This window comes from Melitaea cinxia, chromosome 14 (assembly GCF_905220565.1).
Source record: "Melitaea cinxia chromosome 14, ilMelCinx1.1, whole genome shotgun sequence".
Lineage (NCBI taxonomy): Eukaryota > Metazoa > Arthropoda > Insecta > Lepidoptera > Nymphalidae > Melitaea > Melitaea cinxia.
Genome location: NC_059407.1, coordinates 7,216,812 through 7,242,680, shown reverse-complemented (window position 1 = coordinate 7,242,680; position 25,869 = coordinate 7,216,812). Strand labels below are relative to the sequence as shown.

The 25,869-nt window shown below is 32.8% G+C and overlaps 1 protein-coding gene across 1 annotated transcript; it reads right to left on the bottom strand.

Moving 5' to 3' along the window:
- Positions 1-1,149: 1,149 nt before the first annotated feature.
- Positions 1,150-15,687, bottom strand: LOC123659989 (cysteine and histidine-rich protein 1). The gene is made up of 7 exons (XM_045595140.1): positions 15,496-15,687; positions 8,179-8,345; positions 6,795-6,963; positions 4,701-4,901; positions 2,424-2,529; positions 1,710-1,834; positions 1,150-1,419 (listed from the first exon to the last, which is right to left on the bottom strand). Exons 1-7 carry the CDS (start codon positions 15,527-15,529, stop codon positions 1,334-1,336), a joined length of 888 nt encoding a protein of 295 aa, XP_045451096.1. The 5' UTR covers positions 15,530-15,687; the 3' UTR covers positions 1,150-1,333.
- Between the last annotated feature and the right edge of the window lie 10,182 nt (positions 15,688-25,869).

Here is a 25,869-nt window from a genome sequence, read left to right as displayed (position 1 = left end):
GCGTATAAAACCCCTATCATACACGTGGATCGAAGCCTCAACAGTTAATAATATATTTAGTCGTTAACCAAACCGCTACGGAATATAGTTTTTAAATGATCATTCCTTAAAATATATGTATAAACTTTTGAGTTTCATCAGACTTGTTCGACATTTTCTAGTGGTCGTGTATTTTTGGGTAGGAGGGCGATATTCTAATAAAAAGGCAATGTTGAAAGATAGAACAATTAATAAGGTTCACAAAAATCATAATTATTAAAATCAAGTATTTTAATAATTATGATTTTTTTTGTCGTACATGTCCTTCAGCATTTCGCTATTTTCATTTCATACCAATTGTTTTGGTGATTATCTATAGCATATAATTATATAATTTTCATTCTTTGTTGGTTTCAAAAATATGATTTTAGGCAAATATTTATCATTTTAATTTATCTAAAATACATTTTTTAATGTAATAATAGTCATGTGATTAGTACAAAAGTAAAAACATTAATCTCATTTAATGATTAGGTTACTATTCCTAAAATTTTAGTCATAATTTAAACATGTAATAATTATCTGGAATCTGATCGCTACATGTCACGTAACCATCATAAAAAGTTATAAAAAAGTAACAGTTCGTTTTTTTTTATTTACTAGCTTCCCGCCCCGGTTTCGCACGGGTATTTAACAAAAATTTCCTTTTGTAACAATAGGTTCTGCAGCTGTAGCATACGTAGTAAGGGCGCGAAATTTAAAAACTTAAATTTAAAACGTTATCAGAACTAATTAGAATAACTAAAATTATGTCGCTTTAAGTCCAAAATATAAGTTAGCTACTTCTGTATAAATACATAAAATTTAATAAGTATATTACAGTAACAAATGTAATTTAAGACTTTATTGAAATTGGAATTTTATATTTTGCGCCATTTCTACACATGCTGCAATTGCTCGCAGCGCCTTTCGAAATGCAACCCAAATTATCGTTGTTCTGAATGAAGTTCAAATACTCGACAACAGATGGCGCCACTAAACTAAATTTCCAAGTTGAAGGGTTGGTATAGCCCTTTAATTTAGAGCTATATGATATTCACATTTTCAATTTATATAATACTAACATTTGTGTGTTGTAGAGATCAAGCTATTTTAGTAAAAATCAAGCTATTTTTATTCAAAATAGGCCTTTATTCAGAGCTAAATTGCACAATTCGCAGAAATATACAGTATCTAGTCTTGAACGTAACAAATAATGCCTGTTCATCTGAACTATTCACAATGCTTTTAATCTATACAATAAAATATCTGGTTATTATTGTTAAAAATTCTCGTACAATAGAATGTTTTTCTATTAGTTCTCTTTTGATTCGTCGTTAAGTAGTATAAGACTCTCGCTCGCGGAGGGCGTCTCCAATAAAGGCAAGTTTTCGACTTCACCTGTAAGAGATTCTACCTTATATATTTATTTTTTAAAAATAGTACGTTAATATGATTTGCATAATGTGTAAAAATACTAATGTGTTAAAATAATTGATAATCACATATTATAAATAATAATTGTAATCTATATAATTGTAAATTTAACAATAACTTTTAAAGTTACAAAAAAAAAAAAAATTAGACTAAATGTTGATAATTAATTATAAGTCAGTATAGTAAGATTTATTCAGTCAGTAGTAAATAGATAGATAAATAGATACATAAAATATTTAACTTTATATACTTACCAATTCGGACAGTAAAATTCATAGCTTCATTTTCGTCCAGCATTGAGAAAACATTTTCAACCGGAACGTACACGTTTTGTGTGTGCTCTAGGAAATCAGCGTCTTTTTCGCACTTGCAAGGCCGCCTAAAAGGATTAGTCTTAATTAGATGCTTGTCGACAATTTATCGTGATAAGCAAGAACGACTTATTTTTTTAACTAAATCGCGAAAATTCTTAAGGAAATGAACTAAATTTCAACGAACTTTACTAAACGATAAGATAAGATATCATTTACAAAAAGGATATTCAAGCCATAAATTTTTGTCTCCGTTTGTTACGCGTAACGGCGCTGTCCCAGTTTCTTTATACCTATAGAGGATGCGACCCAATGGATACAATACTCATACTTGGGCAAAGATCCTGAGGTTAAATGTTATTAAGCACCCATAAATCCTTCGAGTGATGAATTTATATTTACCCGACTATTAACGACGGGTTATGATTTTTGAACATATGAATGTATGTATACGCGTATGTTTGTATATGGATGAAGATGTCTGTATTAAACTTGGCACAGTTATATACGGTATGATCTGATGGATTTTAGCGTATGTGGTACTAGCATAGCAGGTTTGATGGATTTTAGCAGGTAAGACCTATTTGTGTAAATGTTACGAGTGACAACCAACTCTTGTGGCCACTGTTTTTTTTTTGAAGCAATTTTTAATTTTACCTATATACAATTCTTTTGCATGGAATATTTGGCAGAAATATATCAACTTCGAAATAAAACTTCTCAGCGTTGTCATCGTTGACTAAAACGGTCCACATCATTCTTCCTGAAAGATGAAATAAAGTTAACAGTATGAAGATATCTATTATTTAAAATTAAAAATAATTTCTAATAATAAATTTTCATAATACTATAAAATATTGTAAAAGCTTTTAGATGTTAATTTTAATGTCTTATAATCAAGTGATCATAAATAGTCATTATAGTTATTTTATATGGAGTTACAGTTAATTACTTCTCGTATTACCACTAAGGTTATTGCTTACTCTTATTGTTTCATTACCAATTTAAATTATGAATAACTATATTAATCATCTGTGTGAACTTTAATTTGTCTTTTTTATCTTCGTACTCAGCAATTGATAACTGGAATGTCTGGCGCGAACTTGGGGGGGGGGGGTCTATGTCCAGCAGTGGACTGCAATAGGCTGAACTGACTGACTGACTGACCCAGCAATTAACACTTCGCGCGTAGAACGTAGAACATTCTATTTCTTTTGAGTAAAACACTAAATTTTTAAATATTCGAGCAGATATAATATTTTTATTTCAGTTTTTTAATTAATAAACTACATATTTGATTAAATATTTATTTAGAGATATTATAAAATCGCCTGAAAAACTATAAATCGTTTGAAAATGTTACTTTAAAATTTTCTTATATGGTTGAAAATTATTTCAATATTTAATTTGTAGATCTTTGGAAATCATATTTTTTACATTTATTTATTACTTCCACTGTGAACTTTTATGTTGACATTTCCTAGATATAATATTTCATCAATATGTTAAACTACAAAAACAGGATAGACAGATGTTGTAACTTTACAACAATGACAATTGAATCGAATTAAAAAAAATTCAAGATACATGAACATATTTTTAGTAAATAGAATTATATGTTTGTATTCATTGCTTGTAAGGCGCTTATGTCCTTATACTTCTTCATATATGCTCATTCCAATGAAACTATAGATGAGAATAATATTGTATGGGAAGAGATGAACAAAAACGGAGTCTTAAACTAACACTCATGGAAAACTAAATTCACTGTCATAATTAATGCAATTCCACGAAATAAAATGCAAATTTCAAACTTAGAATAATTTGCTGCAATTACTTCTTTAACGTTAATGAATACTGTGTGAAAACCCAGGTATTTTAATTAGAGCTTAAACTTATTCAACGAAATTTTGAAATAGCTAAAAGTTTTCAGAGTACAAATTATCATTAATTATTAACATAAGAGAAAGATTAAATTTTACAAAGTAAAATATTACAAATATTTTATGCTAAAAAGATAGAATACAGGTATGTTAATATATGACGTATTGCTTAGTGACATGCGTAATTGCTACAAATCATTAATTTTGACGTATCAATAGCTTTGTATACACAAAAGTTACCTTGTATATTCACGCTAAATATACGTGGGCGGGTAAAGTGACGATGACGTTGGTACAATTAAGTGATTAAATATTTACTTAACTATACACTATGAAAGGTATATATGTAAAAAAAGGCACTATGTAGGCCAAAGTTCACTACAGACTGTCATGAGAATAAAATATTTTTCATTTATTTTGTATTATTTTAATAGACTACTAACTTTATAAATGTTATTCCAAAAGTATAATACATTATTATTAATTTTACTTTTGTTCTAGCCTCATTTGAAGTATTGTAGCGCACTACTGTGATTGATTTAGTGAAGCTGTTATATCAATTTTAATGTTATCTAGACTTCATTATAAAATGTGCACAGTTAATGCTGATATAGTATTTTATTTATATCTTGCATAAACAGATAAAAGCTATGTTAGTCAATGTCTGTGCGTCAATTAGAGAAATAAATGATTTTTATTTATTTTATTTTTTTTATTAATTTCAGCGTCTTTGTTCAGCTTTTTCCCCCACGATTTCACTTCCCATTACTTTTTCATACCACATTCCTTATATCGTTTCTTAAGAAGTAAACACCAAAAATAGTTGGAACGTTTCATTAAAATTAATTTTGATTTTAAAATACTCATATTACCTATTCTAAAAATATTTCTCTTTATTAATGTCTACAACGCAACAAAGACCGAGTTTTCTTTCATAAACAGCCATTGTTAGAGCTTTTGTATTCTATTTCCAATATCTGATTACATTAACAAAAAGCGTTGAATTTATGTAATACAATATACCGAACATATTAAAATATTTCATACTCACCCCCTCTCTTGTCGTAAATTTGATATACATTAAATACTTTTTCATAGCATTTTAATAGGAAATAATTCAGGACCGGTTCCGTTCTTTTAGCGTCCCACTTATCCTTAACAGTGATGAATGGCAACTCTGTTACTCTTTGCTTGTGATCTACGAAGCAGTGATCCATCCATTCGCCAGCGCGACCTTCCCATTTACACTCACCTAAAATTATATATAAAAAAATTAACGCTCTTCACTGTTATCATTAAATATCAATTAGGCATGAAGGCTTCGCGACATTTATTAAGGATAATTTAGATGGTTATTTTGATAAATAATTAAATGTTAGTAAATTCAATAAAAAATATATCTTACTAAATATAATATAATATTATAAATGTGAATCAAAGTTTGTTTGTTACGCTTTCACGGTAAAACTACTTAACCGAACACCGTGAAACTTTGTACACATATTCTTGGAGGTATTAGAAGTAACATAGGATACTTTTTATTTAAGAAAAATTCAATGCGAACGAAGCCGCGGGTAAAAGCTAGTATTTCTATAAAATATGTCTCAGCGTTGAAACTTTTAATATGTTATCGTACGTGATAGCGAGTTTTTCTTTGTGGGCTTAACTGTGCGATAAAATGAAAAAGTAGGTATATATCATCGTATTAATGAAAACTCTATTATTTTGTTCATAACTTTGTTATTAGAAAAGAAACCATAGCTAATCTCACAAGACATTCAATATCACATATCTACGTCAATGACTACATTGTTTGGAAGCACTTAAGCTCTGTTCACTAATTGTTTTACATTAATTCATTCATATGTATATAATTGATTAATTAGTTACGCAAATTATAACATAATTAATATTGTTTAGAACATCTGAAGTGTTACATTGAATTAAAGCTTAAATTGATTACCTATTTATTTAAAATTTACTGCACAGCTATGTAAAATACGTTGAGCGAAAAGCGGACCTAAAGCTAAACTAAAGTTATACTTATTTGCTGGAAAACCTTAAGACATTCAAAAAAGAATCTTAGGTTAGGTTATATATCAGTATACTAACGAGTGACTAACAGTAAGAAAAATGTACTGTAAATATTAAATTGAATTATTTCTATATATTCGATCCCTTATGTTTAATTTTAATATAGAATTTTCGTAACCAAATAATATTTACCACCATTGAATTAGATATCGCTTTCTCGTTGTCACAATAATTATAGTTATAACTTTCTCGTTGTCACAATAATTATAGTTATAAATTACAGTTTCGATTCACTCTGTGGAATGTACTCCGTTGAACAATGAGGTCAGTTCGATACTAGATAAGGAAGTATTAGTTCACACTAGTAATAAATTATACCATATATTGTAACAACTTTGCTTGCCGTCTTCTATTTGTTACGCATAATATAGTAGAGGATATTGCGCTGGTACGTTATCGCTAAGAGAAAAATCACTGGATTTCTTCAGTCGCTTACTAAAGTCGGTCTAGCGCTTTCGTAGTACATATATTTTCCAAAGTATTTTGTTTCAATTGCTTTTATCTTTTTGATATACTGTCTAGCTTTTGAAATTTACATGTATGTATATGATTGTACTGCACGCCTCCAAGGAGGATTATAATGCTTTATTCTCATAAAAGTAAGGGAAGCGCTTACTCTTAAACCTCTATAATTTATAACGATACATTAATATGCTGTAAAAGCTAGCCAAGCTTTTATACAGAATATTTACAAAAATATAAATAAATTTCATTTGAAGTCTTTTTTGAATATTATTTTAGTTATCGATAAAATAAATATTATGTTGGACGTCAAAATTTTGGATATACGGATGGTAGTAAAATAACGCGAAAACCGGTTGACGAAATAAGTTGTTTTTTATTATGTTAGGAAATCATTAACTAAGAAACTTATTAAATATGAAAACTGAAAAACTCTTTAATATTTTGAAACTAAATATTTTTAATTACAAGGAACCAAATCAACTAATCAACTTATAGTCGTTGTACGGTCGATCATTAGTTCCTTAGAAAGACTAGTGGGCGTGGAGGTGTACACTTTTGACTTTCCAAATATTTAAAAGTATACTACCGTAAACTCTAGCCATAAAACAGTTAATGATGCGGTATTGGCAGTGAGGAGAGTGTTTTTCCAATTGAGGCAGCGTGGCGTGTTTCGGGCAGCCAGCATTTGTGCAAGGAAATAGCACTTTGTTAGCGAGGGATTCCAGTACCATTGGACGAATCTGCGCGAATTCTTTCTGTAAAAAAATATTATTTATATCGAGACAAATTTAGAAGAAATATTTTAAAATATAAATAAATGTGTTGTCTGGAAGAAATGGCTAATTAGCAATAAGTCCGCCCATTGTACTTCACTGTCTGTAATCTTTATGCTTTGTTTGTAATATATTTGTGGTGTACAATAAAGTATAAAATAAATAAATAAAAATAAATAAATAAATGTAACAAAAGAACAGAATATTATTTTTGACGTACAAAATGTATTTTTAGTCTTGTAGTGTTGTGGTGTTGTTTAGCTACTAGTACTCAAAACATGGCAGTAAGCTAATAGGTCAAGAAAACTTCCAATGTTTGGCAGATGATGCATTTTGTGTATGAAGTAGAACAGATAGGGTCTTAGTGAACGCTTTAACTCTTATAACGCTTATAACGCTTGGTTGGGCGCGCACATGGATCACTTTCCTTAATGTATACTCTAATACAAAAAGTGTTAAAGATTAGTAATAGATTCATTGTCTTTCAAAGTTATTTTGTAATGGTTTGCAAAGATACATGTATTTCTTACGTTTCAAATTACTTTGCTGAAAAATACGTCGCGACTATTAATGTAGTTGCAATTATATTTTAAGATATAGCTATAAATAACTATCGTTTATACAATATGTGAAAATAAATCATTCAATGACGAAAACAAATAATTGTTTACTCATTTTCAACCAAATCAATGTATCATTGAATGTACCGCAGAACAATTAATTTCAATTGTTTGACTGTATTGTAATTGTCACGAACGTGAATTAATTACAAACAAATTAAAATAATCATCGAATGAATCGTTTACTGAATACTTAACATATCTACTGTCTCGTTTTAGGGATCCGCATAATAAAATAAAAAACATGAACCCTTATTTGAGCAATCGTAAGTCTGTTTGTTCTCGTTGTTGTCAATTCGATTTGAAATAACTGGATCTAATATTAAATAAATTAAAAAAAAACATACGCTGTGATTTGTTCCTGAGTAGACAATTCACGTGCATTCATTCATGACACAAAAATAAATTTTCAATTCAAACCAGTAATTCCTAAGATTAGTTTTTAAATAAACAAACATACAAACTGTTTAGCTTTATGATTTTACATTATATTACATTTATAGCTGTATATATAATTGTGGCGGGTATTGTTTTTTTTATAACTTAGTTGATATTCTTACTCAGATAAAATACTTACTTTGCAAATATGACACTGATAGCTCTTATCATAGCATGGACCGCAAATGCTGTGTCCGTCCACACAGAGATATATCGGTGGTTTCATATATCGGTTGCACTTTGTACAAGTAAGATCCTTTATCAAACTCTCATAGTGGTCGGTTTCGAGGAGAGTGCTCAGTACCACTGAAAGAAATACAAGTGTATCAGAAATATCAAGTTAACACATATTTTCTCTGCATTTTCTACGTTTCGCCAATCTTGATATAATTGGTTAGTGTGAACTCAAAAGTGGATACAATTCCGCTCGACTTTATAGCTATTTCATGAAATTGTACTGACAGATTTTTCTATAACAATACACGTTCGCTCCGCAGCTTAATTATAACATAATAATTAAGAAAAATAAAAAAATAATAATTAGGAGAGTTTTATAAGTTACTAGTGACCCGCCCCGGCTCCGCACGGGTGAAATGCTGATACTAAATATAAAATATAAAATAAATATTCGCAATGTTAGTGTTTCTCTACTATATTATGCATATAAACCTATCTCTGGAATCACTCCATTTTATTAAGAAAACCGCATCAAAATTAAGAATATAATAATAAAGATTTAAGCATACAGACAGCGGGAAGCGACAGTTTTATGCAATGTAATTGTGACAATTCGACTTTTGAATTATTAGCTGGAAATTATTAAGATTTAGTTTATATTAATTGTTTTTTTTTTCTATACTATGTATACCTATACTTGTATGTATGAAGGTAACAAAGCGGCGTACGATCTGTCTAATGGTAACAGGATACCGTAGGCGTTGCTGATTAGTGTCATGTTCTTCAATCACTTCATAAAAAAAGCTTTAAAAGTAATTTATTTATATATTTATGATACCTGTAAGGCTAGATGCGGTATTTTTGATCTGCAAACAACGCATGCTATAGAGCATAGAATTATGTAATACGTATAATACCCGTTTCATGTGCGTTACATGGTATTTATGGTGCCTATCGTGAGAAAATGGTCGTTAAAGTTATATGATATGTATGGGGGGTGACAAAAACGCAACCATTTTGAAAAGGTTTTTTTATATAATACCTAAATTTACCTCACTAACATAAACTTTACATTATTCAGCGATAAATAAATATATTTCGTCATACAGAATTCTGAAACTGTAATTATCTGTTTAAAATGGCGATTATATTTGGATTCCATAAAAAAAAAAAAGAAAAAAATAAATAAAAAATAAACATAATTTTCATGTTAAATCAATAGATATAGTTCATATCATAAAAACACTAATTGCTATACGCAGTGCAATTTGACTGTTTTTTTGTTATTACAAAAATATCAGAATTCGTACACACGCGTAATTAGAACTTAATATATATGTTTAAATGAAAAATATTCTAAATAATTCTCTATGTATGATAATTTCTTAAATAAATAAAACCATTTACTCGTACCAACCTACCAATTTTCATTAAAAAAATTTGTAATTATATCGATTTTATTCTCAGTAATGATGTAAATTATATATATACAGTTGTATAACAGTAATAAAAAAATGTAACAACATATTTAACTAAAAAGAAAAACTTATTTGGTAAACATACAATTTCGCCATATTTTTTGAAACACGTCTGTTTTTAGCTTCCAAATATTTATTAGATCTTGAGATAATTTCTGATCGAAATATTGAATAAAATGGAAGCAATCTAAATCATTGGGTTATGCGTGGCCGAATCAATTAACAAACAACAAAACTATGGATGAACGATCATCCATCTAGCCCTCTTTTTCTTACACTAGGCTTGTATATTTCATAACTTATATTCTATCTTGACGTATACTCGATCAAGTGAAAAAACATCTTAATATAAAGGGTCTGTAATAGAAATACAAAATAATATGGTAAATAATTAAAATTCTTCTACATTGTTAAGATTATCAAAACATACAATATATACAAATAAATAAATTTGGAGTGTCTGTTTGTAGTATTAAAATAACCGCTTTTTACTAAATGCATATGGATGTATACACGCTACATAATTATAACAAATTGACATTTTTTACAATTTCTGTTTATTCCGGCTAATCTCTGAAACGACTGGACCGATTTTGACGGGATTTTCACTGGCAGGTAGTTGATGTACTAATGAGTGACTTAGGTTACTTTTGTTTTAGAAATATTTTTATTTTGTGACTCTGCGAGCTGAACAATATATTTTTTTCCACGCGGCCGAAGACGCGGGCACAGCTAGTACTTAATAAAAATAGTTATTAAAATCTTATACTCTGGTATATGTGTATGGATTTTTTTTTGAGGAATAATTATTGTACACTGTCGTCCTCTATTGTTTGCGTCGAGGTATTTTAATATAAATACCATCTATAAGCATACTGAATTAAAAATGAGAAGTTTGATAAAATGCCTATTAGTAATTTGGTAAAATAATAACGTTTGAATGATGGGTAAAATAAAAATGAATCAATAAATAATTAATCTAATCTAAAAAAAGTTTTAATTCCAATACTCGTAGCATTTATTGGCATTCGAGTTCTAAATTTGAAAGGTTGAAAAGTTATGAAAAAGGGAAAAAAAAAACAACTTTAAAATATGTTTTATTTTTTAAAACACTCCTGTAAAGGTGTTCATACTATATTAGGGATTCTTTACTCTAACGGATGCCTCCAGCCTGGGGGAGCTGGAGGGTAGGGATGCTTTACCTTATAAATAACCTAAGTTAACTTATTATTCTTTCTTTTATCCAAGATTTTACAAGTGGATTTTGAATATTTTAGTTACTTTTTGTAAAGTTTATTAACGATTCGAAGATCATAAGGTTTCTTGCGTGAAAATATGAAAAGCTTCCACAGGTTGGATCAATTTAATGTTCCGTAATATGTTACATTAACACAGTTGTAATGTTGCTAATCTGATGCTACAGCATCACCTGGATCTTCAGATTGCCAAATTATAGCATAGGATCTAACTACGGAGCGAGAAAGAGAAATACCGCGAGTTTAGTGGGTTCTCTGTACATTACTATACTATATACTTGGATCAAATTATTACTACTGACATGCGACTAATCTCAGTTCATATTATTTTTCACTATTTAATTTACTTGATTTCTTAATTTGATTGATTTCAAGCGTATATCTAGAGCAATATAAAATTAATAACAATCTCAAAGAGAAAAATAGATTAGTGTTTTTTTTTAATCAAAATTAAAAGAAAATGATTTTTTTTTATTCAAGTCCACTTACAAGTTATAATTCTATTTAGACTTTGACAAATCAATAACAGAAGTATATTAGTAAATTAAAAATATTGATCTATACTTTAAATAAGTACTTGATTCTTATTTATCAATATCTTTCTGTAACTTAACGTTAAATTGACGTCATTAAGACGATTTTATTAGGTTACGTCGATAAAAAAGACACGCTTAAGTTTCATACACATTGTTAGTTGAATTTGAGTTTTTATGAATAATCTTCAAAAATTAAAGTCTTAAAAAACATGTCATTATCATTTTTCTAATTTCCTAAGCGCCTGAAAACAATTATCTGTAATTGAGGGTATGATAACTACTTAAATAAAGTTTAAATAGTGTATAAGGAACCCTAAGGGCTGTACTTTAAATTAAATAAGACAAATACTTCGTCTTAGATATTTGGATTTACAATTTAAATCATTCTTTTCGGTCTTAGTACTCTTGGGGGTCTTTCGCATAGTGCTTCGGAGAGCACGTAATTCCGTTAGTACTGATTTAAATCATAGATATCTGATAGCGATCTTTACTTATGTTTTTTTTTATCTTTATTTTTTATAGAGGATTTGTTCAAGGCTGAACATGTCACCCTCGTTTTTACACACAAAATCTTACACACGACGCTCAAGATATAGTTGTACAATTTTATACAATTGTTTTGCTTCTTCGCTAAGAGGAAAAGCAAGGATAGTATTGTGAACCCCAATGTTATTACGTTGTACATTGTGTTATATATAAAAAAATCTCTCTCTCGGCTTCAATCTGGTAACATTCAAAGACAATAACAAGATCAGACCTGCTCATCTTTTCATCATCTTTACTTATGGTGGAGAAATAATCTGTCAATCTATCGTAGAGAAGCTTGTTGGATTATGTACCTTCTCATATAGCATTTAAAAGATGCGGAGAAGAAGCCTTTACTCAACAGCGAATTCATTCAAAATAGTTCGGAGAGGCATTTGTAAGTTTTACAGATATGTATATTTTAATGGCCACTATATAAAAAATTAAACAATATTATAAACTACTCTGGGGCAAGACATCAACGTCAATGGCTTATACATCTCTCATTTCATCTTCGTTTCGCCGATGATATCGTCATCTTTGTGGAGACGTTAAAGGAGCTAAGCCAAATACTGGGTGGCCTAAATGAGTCCTCTCGACGAGTACATTATGTCAACCTAGGCCACACTATTCAACTACGCCGAAAATACTTCAATAAGGAAGTTGATAGGAGAATTCGTTTTGGATCTGCGGAAGTGCTGCCCATCGTATCTAACTACTGTTTGAGTGAACTTGTAAGAGCAAACGTGGTAGGCACTAAGGTGCAGACGAGGGTGTGACGTCATGAAGGCGCGAAGAACTGAGGACGAGATTCCCCCCAAGCCCCCTCTAGTGGCGGGTGGTCGGGCTGTTACAGTCGCTTGTCCTAAGGCGTGAAAGTGGCTGCCGGCTGGGTTGCGCTGGACTCTCCCTCAGGGCATCCGCTATGTCATATATTAGGGAAATCGTAAAAAGACGTTTGAAACTTTAGTCAGAGTATTTTTGGTAAGGCCGCTATAACGACCAAAATCAAAAATTATAACAAATACCTAATTTAAAGAAGTTGCCCCCTAAGTGAAACGTGTTTTTCGTTTTCTTTTTTTTTTTTAGTTTGATAAAAAAATATATCGATTGCAAGACATGTTTAAAAGAAATGGATTTTAATATATTTCAATGTAAGGTTACCTTTAATCGAGTCCAATTCGCATTTACTATAACCTACTTTTCCTCGATATAACGTTGTCACTTTAAATTGGATTAAGAACAACGTGTTCTTTCAATAAAACTAAATGCCGTATCCAATTAAGAAATGTACTTATTCAGTGGAAAATCTATATTTTTAATCTATAGCCTTTATTTATAGAGAAATTTCAGTTATATTGATTGTATGTTTAAAGAACAAACTTACTTAAATAATAATCTAATATATAAAATTCTCTTGTCGAGGTGTTTGTAGTTAAACTCCTCCGAAACGGCTTGACCGATTCTTATGAAATTTTGTGTGCATATCGGGTAGGTCTGAGAATGGAACAACATCTATTTTTCATACCCCTAAGTTAAAGGGGGGGGGGGGTTATAGGGATAATAAAATATTATGACATTTTGTGTGCATATCGGGTCGGTTTGAGAATCAGCCAACATCTATTTTTCATTCGGGGGGGATTACGAAGGTTAATAAAATATATGGTAAAACAACGTTTGCGGGGTCAGCAGGTAATACTTAAATTAAGAAAAAATAAATGAATATAAAATCAACATAAAATATATTATATATCACACAGATATTAATATTTTGAATTCATTTTAAATTCAAATTTCTACTTTTTGAAGGACGCACATATTTATACGTCCTTAAATTGCACGTGGATCAAAATAAAAATTCTTGACAACTCTAATGAAAACTTGTTAAATTTTTAAAATGGCTTACGTTTCATGCAAATGATTTCCGTTGACCTTCGATTGTTTGGCAAGAATTCAACGTGTCTTCTAATAACCATAGCAGACATAGATGAGACGTGTACAAATTCTTTGCTTTTTGAAGTGTTGGTATAGATAATCCCGGCTGAAGCCTAGTTTCAGAAAAGCGATGGTATGGGTCGATTGTATAATGAGTATCTGTGAGAACAACGAACTATATAAAGTATGACTACCTACATAGAGGGCTTTAACTATTTATCAGGAGAGTGTGATTGTCAATTCAACCTATCAAATTTAAAAGATTTTGCTATCATGCATTGTCAGAGAAATTTATCAAGAGTTATTCCAACCGAAATATATCCATAAGATTGCAAAAAATGAATGAGACCCAATAATTTCATAGATTCAACGGTTTATTAGCCACTAAATTGAACAGAACTGAAACAGTCCATAATATACGTATTCTACTCCTGAAGAAAGGATTTTTACACATAAGAAAATAGGTTGAGACTATCCATTCCACAATTTGGCTGATAATTTTCTTACCAAGGGCAATTATTGTTATAAAACACATATTTACCATAAAATTCGGGATCACCGACTTTGTGTACTCTCTTAGGAATGGAGGGATAACTCACAAGATCAAATCAACTATACCAGAAATAAATATTTGTTAAATATTATTACTCGAACAGGTGCCGGACCGGTGACCATTAGTGGTAGGGAAACTTTTGTGAACTTTACATTATCATCGTCATTATTTGATAAATCATTAGTCGTAAACTTACATTTTGCTAACGGTTATTGAATTGTCATTTATAACAAGTATGTATTTATAAAGTATATATTTGAATTATTTTATACACTAAATGTGATAAGAATCCTTCTCGAAACTATGAAATAAATACATCGTGTATTTTCTAATATCTTATCTACGTTATATTTAAAAATACTTACTCCTTAAAATACATTATTTGTGTGCAGAAAATCAAAATAAAAAAGCTTCATATTGCTTAAACTATTGTCACGAAAATAATTATATTTTATATGATTGTATCATATAACAGTCACATAAAATAAAATTTATTTGAATAATGACTATTCACGAATATTGCACGAATGTAACACTTAATAAAACATAAAGTTCAAAGGTTAGTAGTTATTAACGTGTTCGTCGAAGTATAGAAATTTTCGTTGGACGAACGTTTCTGATTTTAGAACTGAACTAGAACTGGACGAATATACCTAACACTCATATGCTATAACACATCGATACGCTTTCAGACATGATATTAATATAAACACTTCCTGAATGAAGTACGGTTTGATAAAAAAAAATATAATTAAAATATTACAACAAAAAATTAACACTTCGTCAACTACAAGTTAAGAAAATATCCAATAATATTACGTTGAACATTACGAGCGACGTTAAAATCCAATTGTATCGTACTATGCATTAATTGATCGTATATGTAGTAACACAGACCTTATACTATAAATATATACTTAACATGTAAAAATTGGATAGCAAAAATCTTGTGTCACGTCACAAAATTATTTTTACACATCTTATATTAATACTAACACTTCCTTCCCGTTACCGACGACGCTGATGACATTTTTTTTTCTAAATTAACGGAGCACTAACGTAACTACACAACATCGAACACTGTTTTGCACTTGATAAACACTTTTAGATCGACAGGAGCTAGTGTTAGGCGATTACGATGCAATCGTTCAGCCATTTTCAGTGATAAGACGGACAATGTGTATCTTGAACGTGATTGTGTTGGTCTAGCAGCGAGTTGGCGACAGCGCCGGCAGCGCTATATTTACTACAAGGTCAGCTAAGGGCCGGGCGACTGACCAATTAGATTAGTCTAGTATCGACTATTTTTAATTGCATTGTTATGTGAAGAAATAAGCAATAAACTTAATTGTATTTAAAAAATAATTCTCTAGCATACACGTAAAACATTATAAAAATATGCATCACTAGTTTTTATTTTTTTTTCTTTTATTTTTGTTACCTGAAATGATCTAAATCTATGTATATCTTTTAGTTATATATCTATGAATTCAGATTTTTGTAAAAATGAATGTAATAACTGATATTACTGACGTTGTAGTCGCTAATACACTGTTAAAATAGCTAACAAAGCATACCAACGCTATAGGTATTCATTTTAGTGAAATTTATGTACCTAATAGGTATCAAAACGCTAAAACTATTCGTAGCTCACAAAGATTTAAAGTATTACCATATTAAAAAGAATTTACTATTAAACTGATTAAAAATCCGCAGTGTATTTACGTCATTAGAGAGTTATCAAATTATATCAAGTTACAGAGTTATCAACTGATATCAAGATATAATAAAAGATAAAGGTTTCCTTACCTTGAAGAACCGTGTCAATTTTGGTATGTACAAGTTTATCTATATATAAATACTAATAATCTGATTAGTGAAGTATGGATAAATACGATTCCTTTATTATATTTATGATTCTGTGAAATGTAACTACTCCAAAACAGATTTCCTTGTCTTATTTGTCAAAAACATTATTTATTATATATTGTACACTTTATTGATATATATATATATATATATATATATATATATATATAATGATAACATATATTAAAACTAGCGGACCCGGTAGACGTTGTCCTGCCCGGAAAACAGCTCCAAATTTGATTGCTTACATACCGATGGCAGCGCCACCTACTGGGCCCAATTGAGATAAAAACTACCCTATCTCTCAAGTTGGATTTTAGAGCCATTATACGAAGATTAAAGATTTACAGATGCTTACAAAATTAGACAAAAAATTGGTTCAGTAGTTTCGGAGTTTATCGCTCCCATAAATCGTGACACGAAATATATATATATATATAAAGAAAATGATGACAACAGGTCGCTCTTTTTGCTATTTAGCGCAATTCTTTTCAGACAACCTACGAATTTTTCCATCCCCCATGTATTTCAACTGTTTTCTTTTACTATAAAATAACGAGTCACCCATTTTTATACAAGGTTTGGTACTTATTTCACCGATTTTTTTTTCTAAAATTAGTAACTATTACTAGCAGGTGTGTATTATAACAACAAGGTCCGATGGACAACACCCAGACCAGACAACTGCTGGACATAGGCCTCCGCAAGTTCAAGCTCCTCATGTGTGTTTGCCATAGTCACCACGGTAGGCAGACGGATTGGTGACCGCAGGGCTGGCTTTGTCACACTGAAGACGCTGCTGTCCGTCTTCAGCCTGTGTATTTCAAATCCAGCAGTTGGATGGTTATCCCGCCAACGGTCGGCTTTTTAAGTTCCAAGGTGGTAGTGGAACTATGTTATCTCTTAGTCGCCTCTTACGACACCCACGGGAAGATAGGGGGCGGCTATATATTTTATTGCCGTAATAACACAGATATTTTGTCCAAATGAAAGTCCAGTAATAAAATAAATAAAACAACTACCGCAGGTTAGCTGAAAGAGACTTTTTCTAGAGTTATCTCTACTGGCTTTCTACAAATGTGTATAACGCCTGACTGAGCGCAGTAGTCAGTGGTCGTCGTCCGGGCTACATCTGACGTCCGTTAAATAGTTTTCATTCATAAGTTTTGTTTCATTGCATATTGGAAAATTACTAAAATCGGAAACATCGTCATTTTTTTTTATTGTCCACTTAACTTAAACACGCCAATACGCCAACACGCCAACATGCCATAACTCCAACACGCCAACACGCGAACACTCGTACATGCCAACACGCCAATACGTCAATACGCCAACACGCCAACAGTCCAACACGCCAACATGCCAACACACCAATACGCAAACATGCCAACACGCCAATATGCCAATGCGCCAACACGCCAACACTCCAACACGCCAATACGCCAACACGCCAACACTCCAACACGCCAATGCGCCAACACGTCAACACGCCAATACGCCAATGTGCCAACACGCCAACACGCCAACATGCCAATGTGCCAATACGCCAACACGCCAATGCGCCAACACGCCAACACGCCAACACGTCAACATGCCAACACGCCAACACGCCAACACGACAACACGTCAATACGCCAACACGCCAATACGCCAATGCGCCAACACGCCAACACGCCAATGTGCCAATACGCCAACACGCCAACACGCCAATACGCCAACACGCCAATACATCAACACGCCAACACGCCAAAACGCGAATGCGCCAACACGCCAACACGCCAACACGTCAACACTCCAACACGCCAATACGTCAACACGCCAACACTCCAAAACGCCAATGCGCCAACACTCCAACACGCCAATATGCCAATACGCTAATTCGCCAACACGCCAATACGCCAATACGCCAATACGCCAACACGCCAACACGTCAACACGCCAACACGCCAATACACCAATACGCCAATACACCAACACGCCAACACGCCAATGTGCCAATACGCCAATACGCCAATACGCCAACACGCCAATACGCCAACACGCCAATGTGCCAATACGCCAACACACCAACACGCCAATACGCCAATGTGCCAATACGCCAACACACCAACACGCCAATACGCCAATACGCCAACACGCCAATACGCCAACACGCCAACACGCCAATGCACCAACACGCCAACACGTCAACACTCCAACACGCCAACACTCTAACACACCAACACGCCAATACGCCAACACGCCAACACGCCAATACGCCAACACGCCAACACGCCAATACGCCAACACGCCAACACGCCAATACGCCAATGCGCCAACACGTCAACACTCCAACACGCCAACACGCCAACACGCCAACACGCCAACACGCCAATACGCCAACACGCCAATACGCCAACACGCCAACACGCCAACACGCCAACACGCCAATACGCCAACACGCCAACACGTCAACACGCCAACACGCCAATACACCAATACGCCAATACGCCAACACGCCAACACGCCAATGTGCCAATACGCCAACACGCCAACACGCCAATACGCCAATACGCCAACACGCCAATACGCCAACACGCCAATGTGTCAATACGCCAACACACCAACACGCCAATACGCCAATGTGCCAATACGCCAACACACCAACACGCCAATACGCCAATACGCCAACACGCCAATACGCCAACACGCCAACACGCCAATGCACCAACACGCCAACACGTCAACACTCCAACACGCCAACGCTCTAACACACCAACACGCCAATACGCCAACACGCCAACACGCCAATACGCCAACACGCCAACACGCCAATACGCCAACACGCCAATACGCCAACACGCCAACACGCCAATACGCCAATGCGCCAACACGTCAACACGCCAACACGCCAACACGCCAACACGCCAACACGCCAATACGCCAACACACCAACACGCCAATACGCCAACACGCCAACACGCCAACACGCCAATGCGCCAACACGCCAATGTGCCAATACGCCAACACGCCAACACGCCAACACACCAACACGCCAATGTGCCAACACGCCAACACGCCAATGCGCCAACGTGCCAACGCAACGCGCCAATGCGCCAACATGACAGGACGCCCACAAAAATAACAAACCTGTTTAATAACGAACCGTTATTTATGATATTATATCTGTCCAGGTCCGGAAGAAGCCACTTCGCCATCTAAGGACATCGTGGCAGGATAGGAAATTGACTTACCCTTTTTGCGCTTGATAAAGCTCCAAAAAAGTTTAGGGTTTGAAGACAAAGTTGTTTCCAGGCTATTCAAATACAATTTATAGTTTAGATTATGAAGCTTCGCGCAACGCTCCCTGGGCAACTTAAAAGTAATTAAATCACGAGGGTTGCCAATTTTACGATATTTAAATTTTTCATTGATGACTTTTATCAGTGCTGCAGAAAACCATAGCGGATATTTACTAGACCGTGTTTTGGATTTGGGCACATGTTTAGCAATGATAATTCTCAGAACAGCAATCATAACTCGACAATTTCTTCTCCCAAGAATATTATTCAGGGCACTTGTAATTTTGTCAAAGTCAGCTTTGTAGAAGCGGAACCTAGCCCCAATACAAGATTCGAGCTTTTCCTGAAAGTTAATTTTAACGGAAAACTCAATAGGAGGGTGTAATGGTTCTATCCCGGAAAGACGGTCCTTGCTTTCGCTCAATTGGGAGATAACCAGAGAGCTAATTACTAGTTCTAAAACGCGATTTTTATTATTTTTACAACAATTATACTGTGTAAAAGCATTTAATGACATTAAATCAGTAATCATGTTATTCAACAAATTATTCGTTGTTATCGGAGTCAGTGCAGGGCCAGTCGTCTAGTTCCAACACAGACCACCCAAGTTAAAATCCCCAAGAACGATTATGTTAAAGGAGCTAAGTTTATCAATTATATGATTTGTATTTAAAATGAAGTGTTCCAAGATATGTTTCTGTATCGGTGGGGGAATATAAACGGTGCAAATGTACAGATAATCAGTTTGACCATTGGTATTTAGCAGTTCAAGTTTAATCCATAAATCCTCACAGTGCGATACAATTTATGTGGAGTAATTGTGATATTTTTCCCAAATAGGAAGGCAAACATCTTAATTTTCTATCTATCTTTCTCAATTTTGGCCATATTTGTACATTATATTGTAACATATACTATTGTAACATAACGCTGTCGGATTGCCTATGGAAAAAAAAATTAACATAAGTGTATTAATATAATATATGATATGATATTTGAGAGCCAATTCATTGACGAAAGCAATCTATAAAATATTACGCTACAAGAGTAATAAAATAAAAATATTCCAAAATCGAAAAAATGTATCTCTTTTCGTAGCATAACAGATGAGATAATATAAAAAAAAAAATTATTCCAACTTTTATGATAAAAATAAGACATGATAAATATTTATAATATTTTTTATACAACTAGGTCGCCAAACAAGAGTACGGCTCACCTGATGGTAAGCGATTACCAAAAGCATTGCAAGCGTGTTGCCGACCTTACCCCGAATCGCACCACCCAGGAGCTCTGGCCACCTTAGTCACCACAGAAACACAACAATCATTTATTTATACTAACCTATATAACCATTTATCCATTCCGTACTCTCAGTTATTTTATGATATTGAAAAATTAAAACGAAAAAGGTCCAATGAAAATAAAAATTATTGTGTTTGCTCGCAAACGAAAAAAAACCGACTTCAATTACATCAAAGTGTAATACAACGTAGATCGACGAAAAAATAGTCAAGTAACTACGCGTTATCAAATATTACTCAAAAAGTAGTTATCAGATCTCGATAAAATATGTGACCAAATGATAAACATCAGCTTTCGATTAAATTAAAAATTATCAAAATCGGTACACCCAGTAGAAAGTTATTGCGGATTTTCGAGAGTTTCCCTCGATTTCTCTAGGATCCCATCATCAGATCCTGGTTTCCTTATCATGGTACTAAACTAGGATCCTTTCCAACAAAAAAAGAATTATCAAAATTGGTACATCCAGTAGAAAGTTATGCGGTATAATACAAAGTAGGTCGACGAAAAAAGCGTCAAGTAAAAACGCATTATTAGATATAACTCGAAAAGTAGTTGTTAGATCTCAAATAAATTTAAATGGGACCAACTGACACACACCACCTTTCGATTAAAAAAAAAATTGTCGAAATCGGTCCACCCGGTCAAAAATTCTGATGTAACATACATAAAAAAAATATAGTCGAATTGAGAACCTCCTCCTTTTTTGGAAGTCGGTTAAAAATTACATTTAAGTTGTTACATATCGAGCCATGAACACTTTGTGACTGTCACAAACAAAAAAAAACTGTATAATTATTATTTTATTTATTTATTGACAATTGACTTATATATAAAATTCTCGTGTCGCGGTGTTTGTAGTTAAACTCCTCCGAAACGGCTTGACCGATTCTCATGAAATTTTGTGTGCATATTGGGTAGGTCTGAGAATCGAACAACATCTATTTTTCATACCACTAAGTTAAAGGGGGGGGGGGGTTAAGGGGGTTAATAAAATATATGGCAAAACAACGTTTGCGGGGTCAGCTAGTATTAACATTTTATCATTTTAGATTTGTATTAGTAGCTCAAACAGTTAATGTATCACCAATGTGTGTAATATACTACATTTTAATTGTGATAATATTTGTACCATATATAGTAAAATATATTTAATTTAAATATTTGCTTTAAGTTAAAACCTAAAACGTATAAAAATAAATCAAAAATAAAATTTTATTTTCTGAATTATATACGTGATGAAGTAGCAACAATAACTAGGAAATATTAATACAAAAGTAAAATATTTCGCTCAGTAAGTTTTGCATTACAAAACTGATATCCTTTAACTTGGCTTAAACTTATAGATGAAATTGCAAGTTCGTAAGAAAACAAAGTAGGTACACAGCCAACTCTCAGCCGTGTTGAAGGAAAGTTAACGCGATTCAGTACATTTCGCGATACCACTTTTTGTCGCCAGCTTCAGAAAAGTCTACCGAGTAAATGATTTAACGAATCGGTTTCATATGTTTTAATAATTGAATTTCATGAAAAGATTTTAAGCTAAACACACACAAGCTTTTATTAATCGACTCCCTAAAAAAGAGGATGTCTACTATCCCATAACTTTTTACTGTGTGTACCGATTTTGATGATTATTTTTATATTCGAAAACTGGGGCTTGTCATGTACCATATTTGAGCCAGATTTGAGGGTTATATCTAGTGAGCTGTGTGGCTACGGCACTAAAGAATATAGCCACCCTCTATCTTCCCGTGGGTGTCGTAAGAGGCGACTAAGGGATGTGTTGTCCCTTCCACTACCACCTTGGAACTTATAAAGCCAACCAATGGCGGGATAACCATCTAACTGCTGGCTTTGAAATGCACAGGCTAAAGATGGACAGCAGCGTCTTCGGTGTCGTCTTTCGATGCGACAAAGCCAGCCCTGTGGTCACTAAACAGCCTGTCAAGCGTGGTGACTATGGGCAACACACATGATTTCACGTCATTTTTGGCTCCGAACTTGTGGAGGACTATGTCCAGCAGTGGACTGCGATAGGCTGAAGTGATGATGTCAAATGATAAGTATTTAATTACGTTGATGATGTTATCATTATATATATAACTATGTTTACGCGTCAATGTCATTTCAGTCCTTTTTTTTGTTTGACAACAGTCATTACTTTGTACGTATATGTGTAAAATTTTATAGCACCATTATATCCTCAATAAGCAGATTCTAGAACACAATGAGTAAGTTTTGTAAAATTACCTCATTAACTTAAACTAAATCTTTACGTTTATAATTTTACTCTAAGCCCTAATATTTTTTGAGAAAGATAATAATATATTTTGTTTTACATTTAACCCGAAAACTTTTCGGTTATCCGGTATATATAGTATTTATACTATATGACTAAAAATCAATAATGTTAACAGCAAATGGTGATTTCTTATACCTTCGTTGTTTTAGGTATTTTTTAGGTAAATATTATTGTTTTCTTAATTACCAATTAATCAAAAATAGTTACCGATAAAAGTTAATTTTTGTATTAACATAACAAGGCAAATTACATAAAAATATTCTGATTTAAATACTGAATTTAGTAGAATACTTGTATTGATAATTAAGCCTATCCACCCTATTTAGCAGGATTCGTCGAGTCTTCACTTCGTAGATCGCAATGCTTGAAGACGAAAATCAAGACAAAAGACGTAGGGATTAGTCCACAAGTTTAAAGTCCAATGAAACGGACTATACTTGGGGTCTATCTCAAAGAAAGCATCAGTACTGAGACTATCCCCGAGAGAACGATGGTAACCGACATAGTACACAAAATTAGCAAGTTGAAGTGGCAGGGGGCTGGTCACCTGTATCGCAGGACCGTTGCTGGAGCAGACGTGTCCTGGTTACTGTGTGCTTGCAAACGCAGTGCGTGACGTCCTCCGGCTCGCTAGACCGATGATCTACGTAAGATTGCCGAAGGAGGCTGAATGAGGATTGCGGAAAACTGGGACGTTTGGCGCGAACTTGGGGTGACCTATACCCAGCAGTGGACTGCGCTAGGCCGAAGAGAGAGAGAGATAAAGCAATCTATCTATAACGTTGGGATAGAATGTATTGTTATATCGTATTGTCAGGAAGAAGAAATTCTACGTTATACGAAACACTAACATAAAACAGAAAAACATAGCGAAACGTAAATAGCTCTTATCATTTTATTTTTTTAATTATAAAACAAATATAACCTAATAATAAACATAGTACCTATTTTTACAGGCTAATTTCCAAATTTCTCTTCATCATAGTTCTTAGCAGTAGTGACATGTTTTTCAACTTAGACTACAACAACAATTTATTTAACGTAACGACTAATAGAGATATACTGTGTTAAGATATGTCTGAGTTTTATAATGATGAATTTTGTTGGTCTAACCTTCGTTGTACCAGTAAACCTTAACGCAAACATGTTTTTAAAACATGGAAATTTTACCACCGATACTTTATGAGTCAAAGTATATTTAATTATTTTAAATTAATTTTCCGCATTGCACTACATCGAATTAAAATTGTAGTAGGTATATCAGTTACAAATCAATATGTTTAGTTCTGACTCAAATATAACACAAAAACACTGATTAACATATTTTCAATTAAAGTGGCTTTTCCAACGATAAATAACGCAGAAATAATTAGGTACTTTTTTATTATTTTGTACGGATGGGACTGAGGAGTGTTAATTTAAAAAGACGTGTTCATAGCAAAACTGCATGTTTATTACTGACATTTAAATATAAGGATTATAAGGTATACAACATACCTATACTACATACTTAGAACGTATACAACTTACTATACTACACGCCCAACCAAAAAAGAAAAAAAAAATGCAATAATACAATAATTGTATTTTTTTTTTAGTTTTAAAGAAACAAAAGCTTAAATGATAAACAAAAAGAAATTAAGTAAAATTACATTAGTATTTTTTTTTAATAAAAAGCGTCGGTACATGGGTTGATTAACTTATACTACTTATCTAAATAAGTACTAAGTAAAGAAAAGAAATATAATATATGCTTAATTATAATACAACTTAGTGTTGTTTTTATGTACAGTTTTCTCAGCACCTTTGTATAAAATTATTACATTAGGGTTAATTTCCTTAACAACTAAATATGGTCCGATATAAAGAGGATCAAACTTTTTTCTATTTTCATTTCTTATTAAAATAAAATCTCCTTTTTTGTATGAGATAGGATTAACATAACCATCATATCTTAATTTTCGCATATCCTTAGATTTAGATAAATTTTCTCTCGCTTGCATTTGAGACTTTTGTAAGCGAAACTTAAGCTCGTGAGGATAACTTGAATAATTATATAATGGCTCTAAAGAGTTTACTAAGTTACTAGGGATGTTACAAGGTTTTCCATAAACTAATTCATATGGAGTATATTTGGTTTCACTATGTACTGTAGTGTTATAGGCAAAACACCAATATGGTAGCCATGTACTCCACTCGCGTGGTTCATTTTTAGTCTGAATTCTGAGAAATGATATTAAATGTTTATGATTATTTTCTAAAGATCCTATTGTTTCGTGGTGATAAGGGGTGGAAAACATAGGTTTGATATTTAAAATTTTACAAACCTCACGCATTGTTTGCGAAACGAACTCGGTGCCTCTGTCACTTAAAATTTCTCGAGGTATGCCATGCTGTAAAATAAATTTACTTACCAATGTTGATGCTACGGTATTTGTTTCCTTGTTTTCGAGCGGATAAGCCTGTATAAATTTCGTTAAATTGCACTGAACAGTAAGTATATAAGTATAGTTATATAAATCTCTATCTAAAGGACCTACTAAATCTACAAGTATACGATCAAATGATGACCCACTGGTCTCGGTAATCACCATGGGTTCTTTAATG

Excerpts from the sequence above, each read along its gene's own strand:
- LOC123659989 (XM_045595140.1), bottom strand. The coding sequence starts at position 15,529 with ATGTCATCAGCGTCGTCGGTAACGGGAAGGAAGT. Across the intron at positions 8,346-15,495 it reads GTCGGTAACGGGAAGGAAGT|TGGTACTGAGCACTCTCCTC; the intron begins GTTAGTATTAAT and ends TATTTCTTTCAG. Across the intron at positions 1,835-2,423 it reads TGCAAAAGAATTGTATATAG|GCGGCCTTGCAAGTGCGAAA; the intron begins GTAAAATTAAAA and ends TAATCCTTTTAG.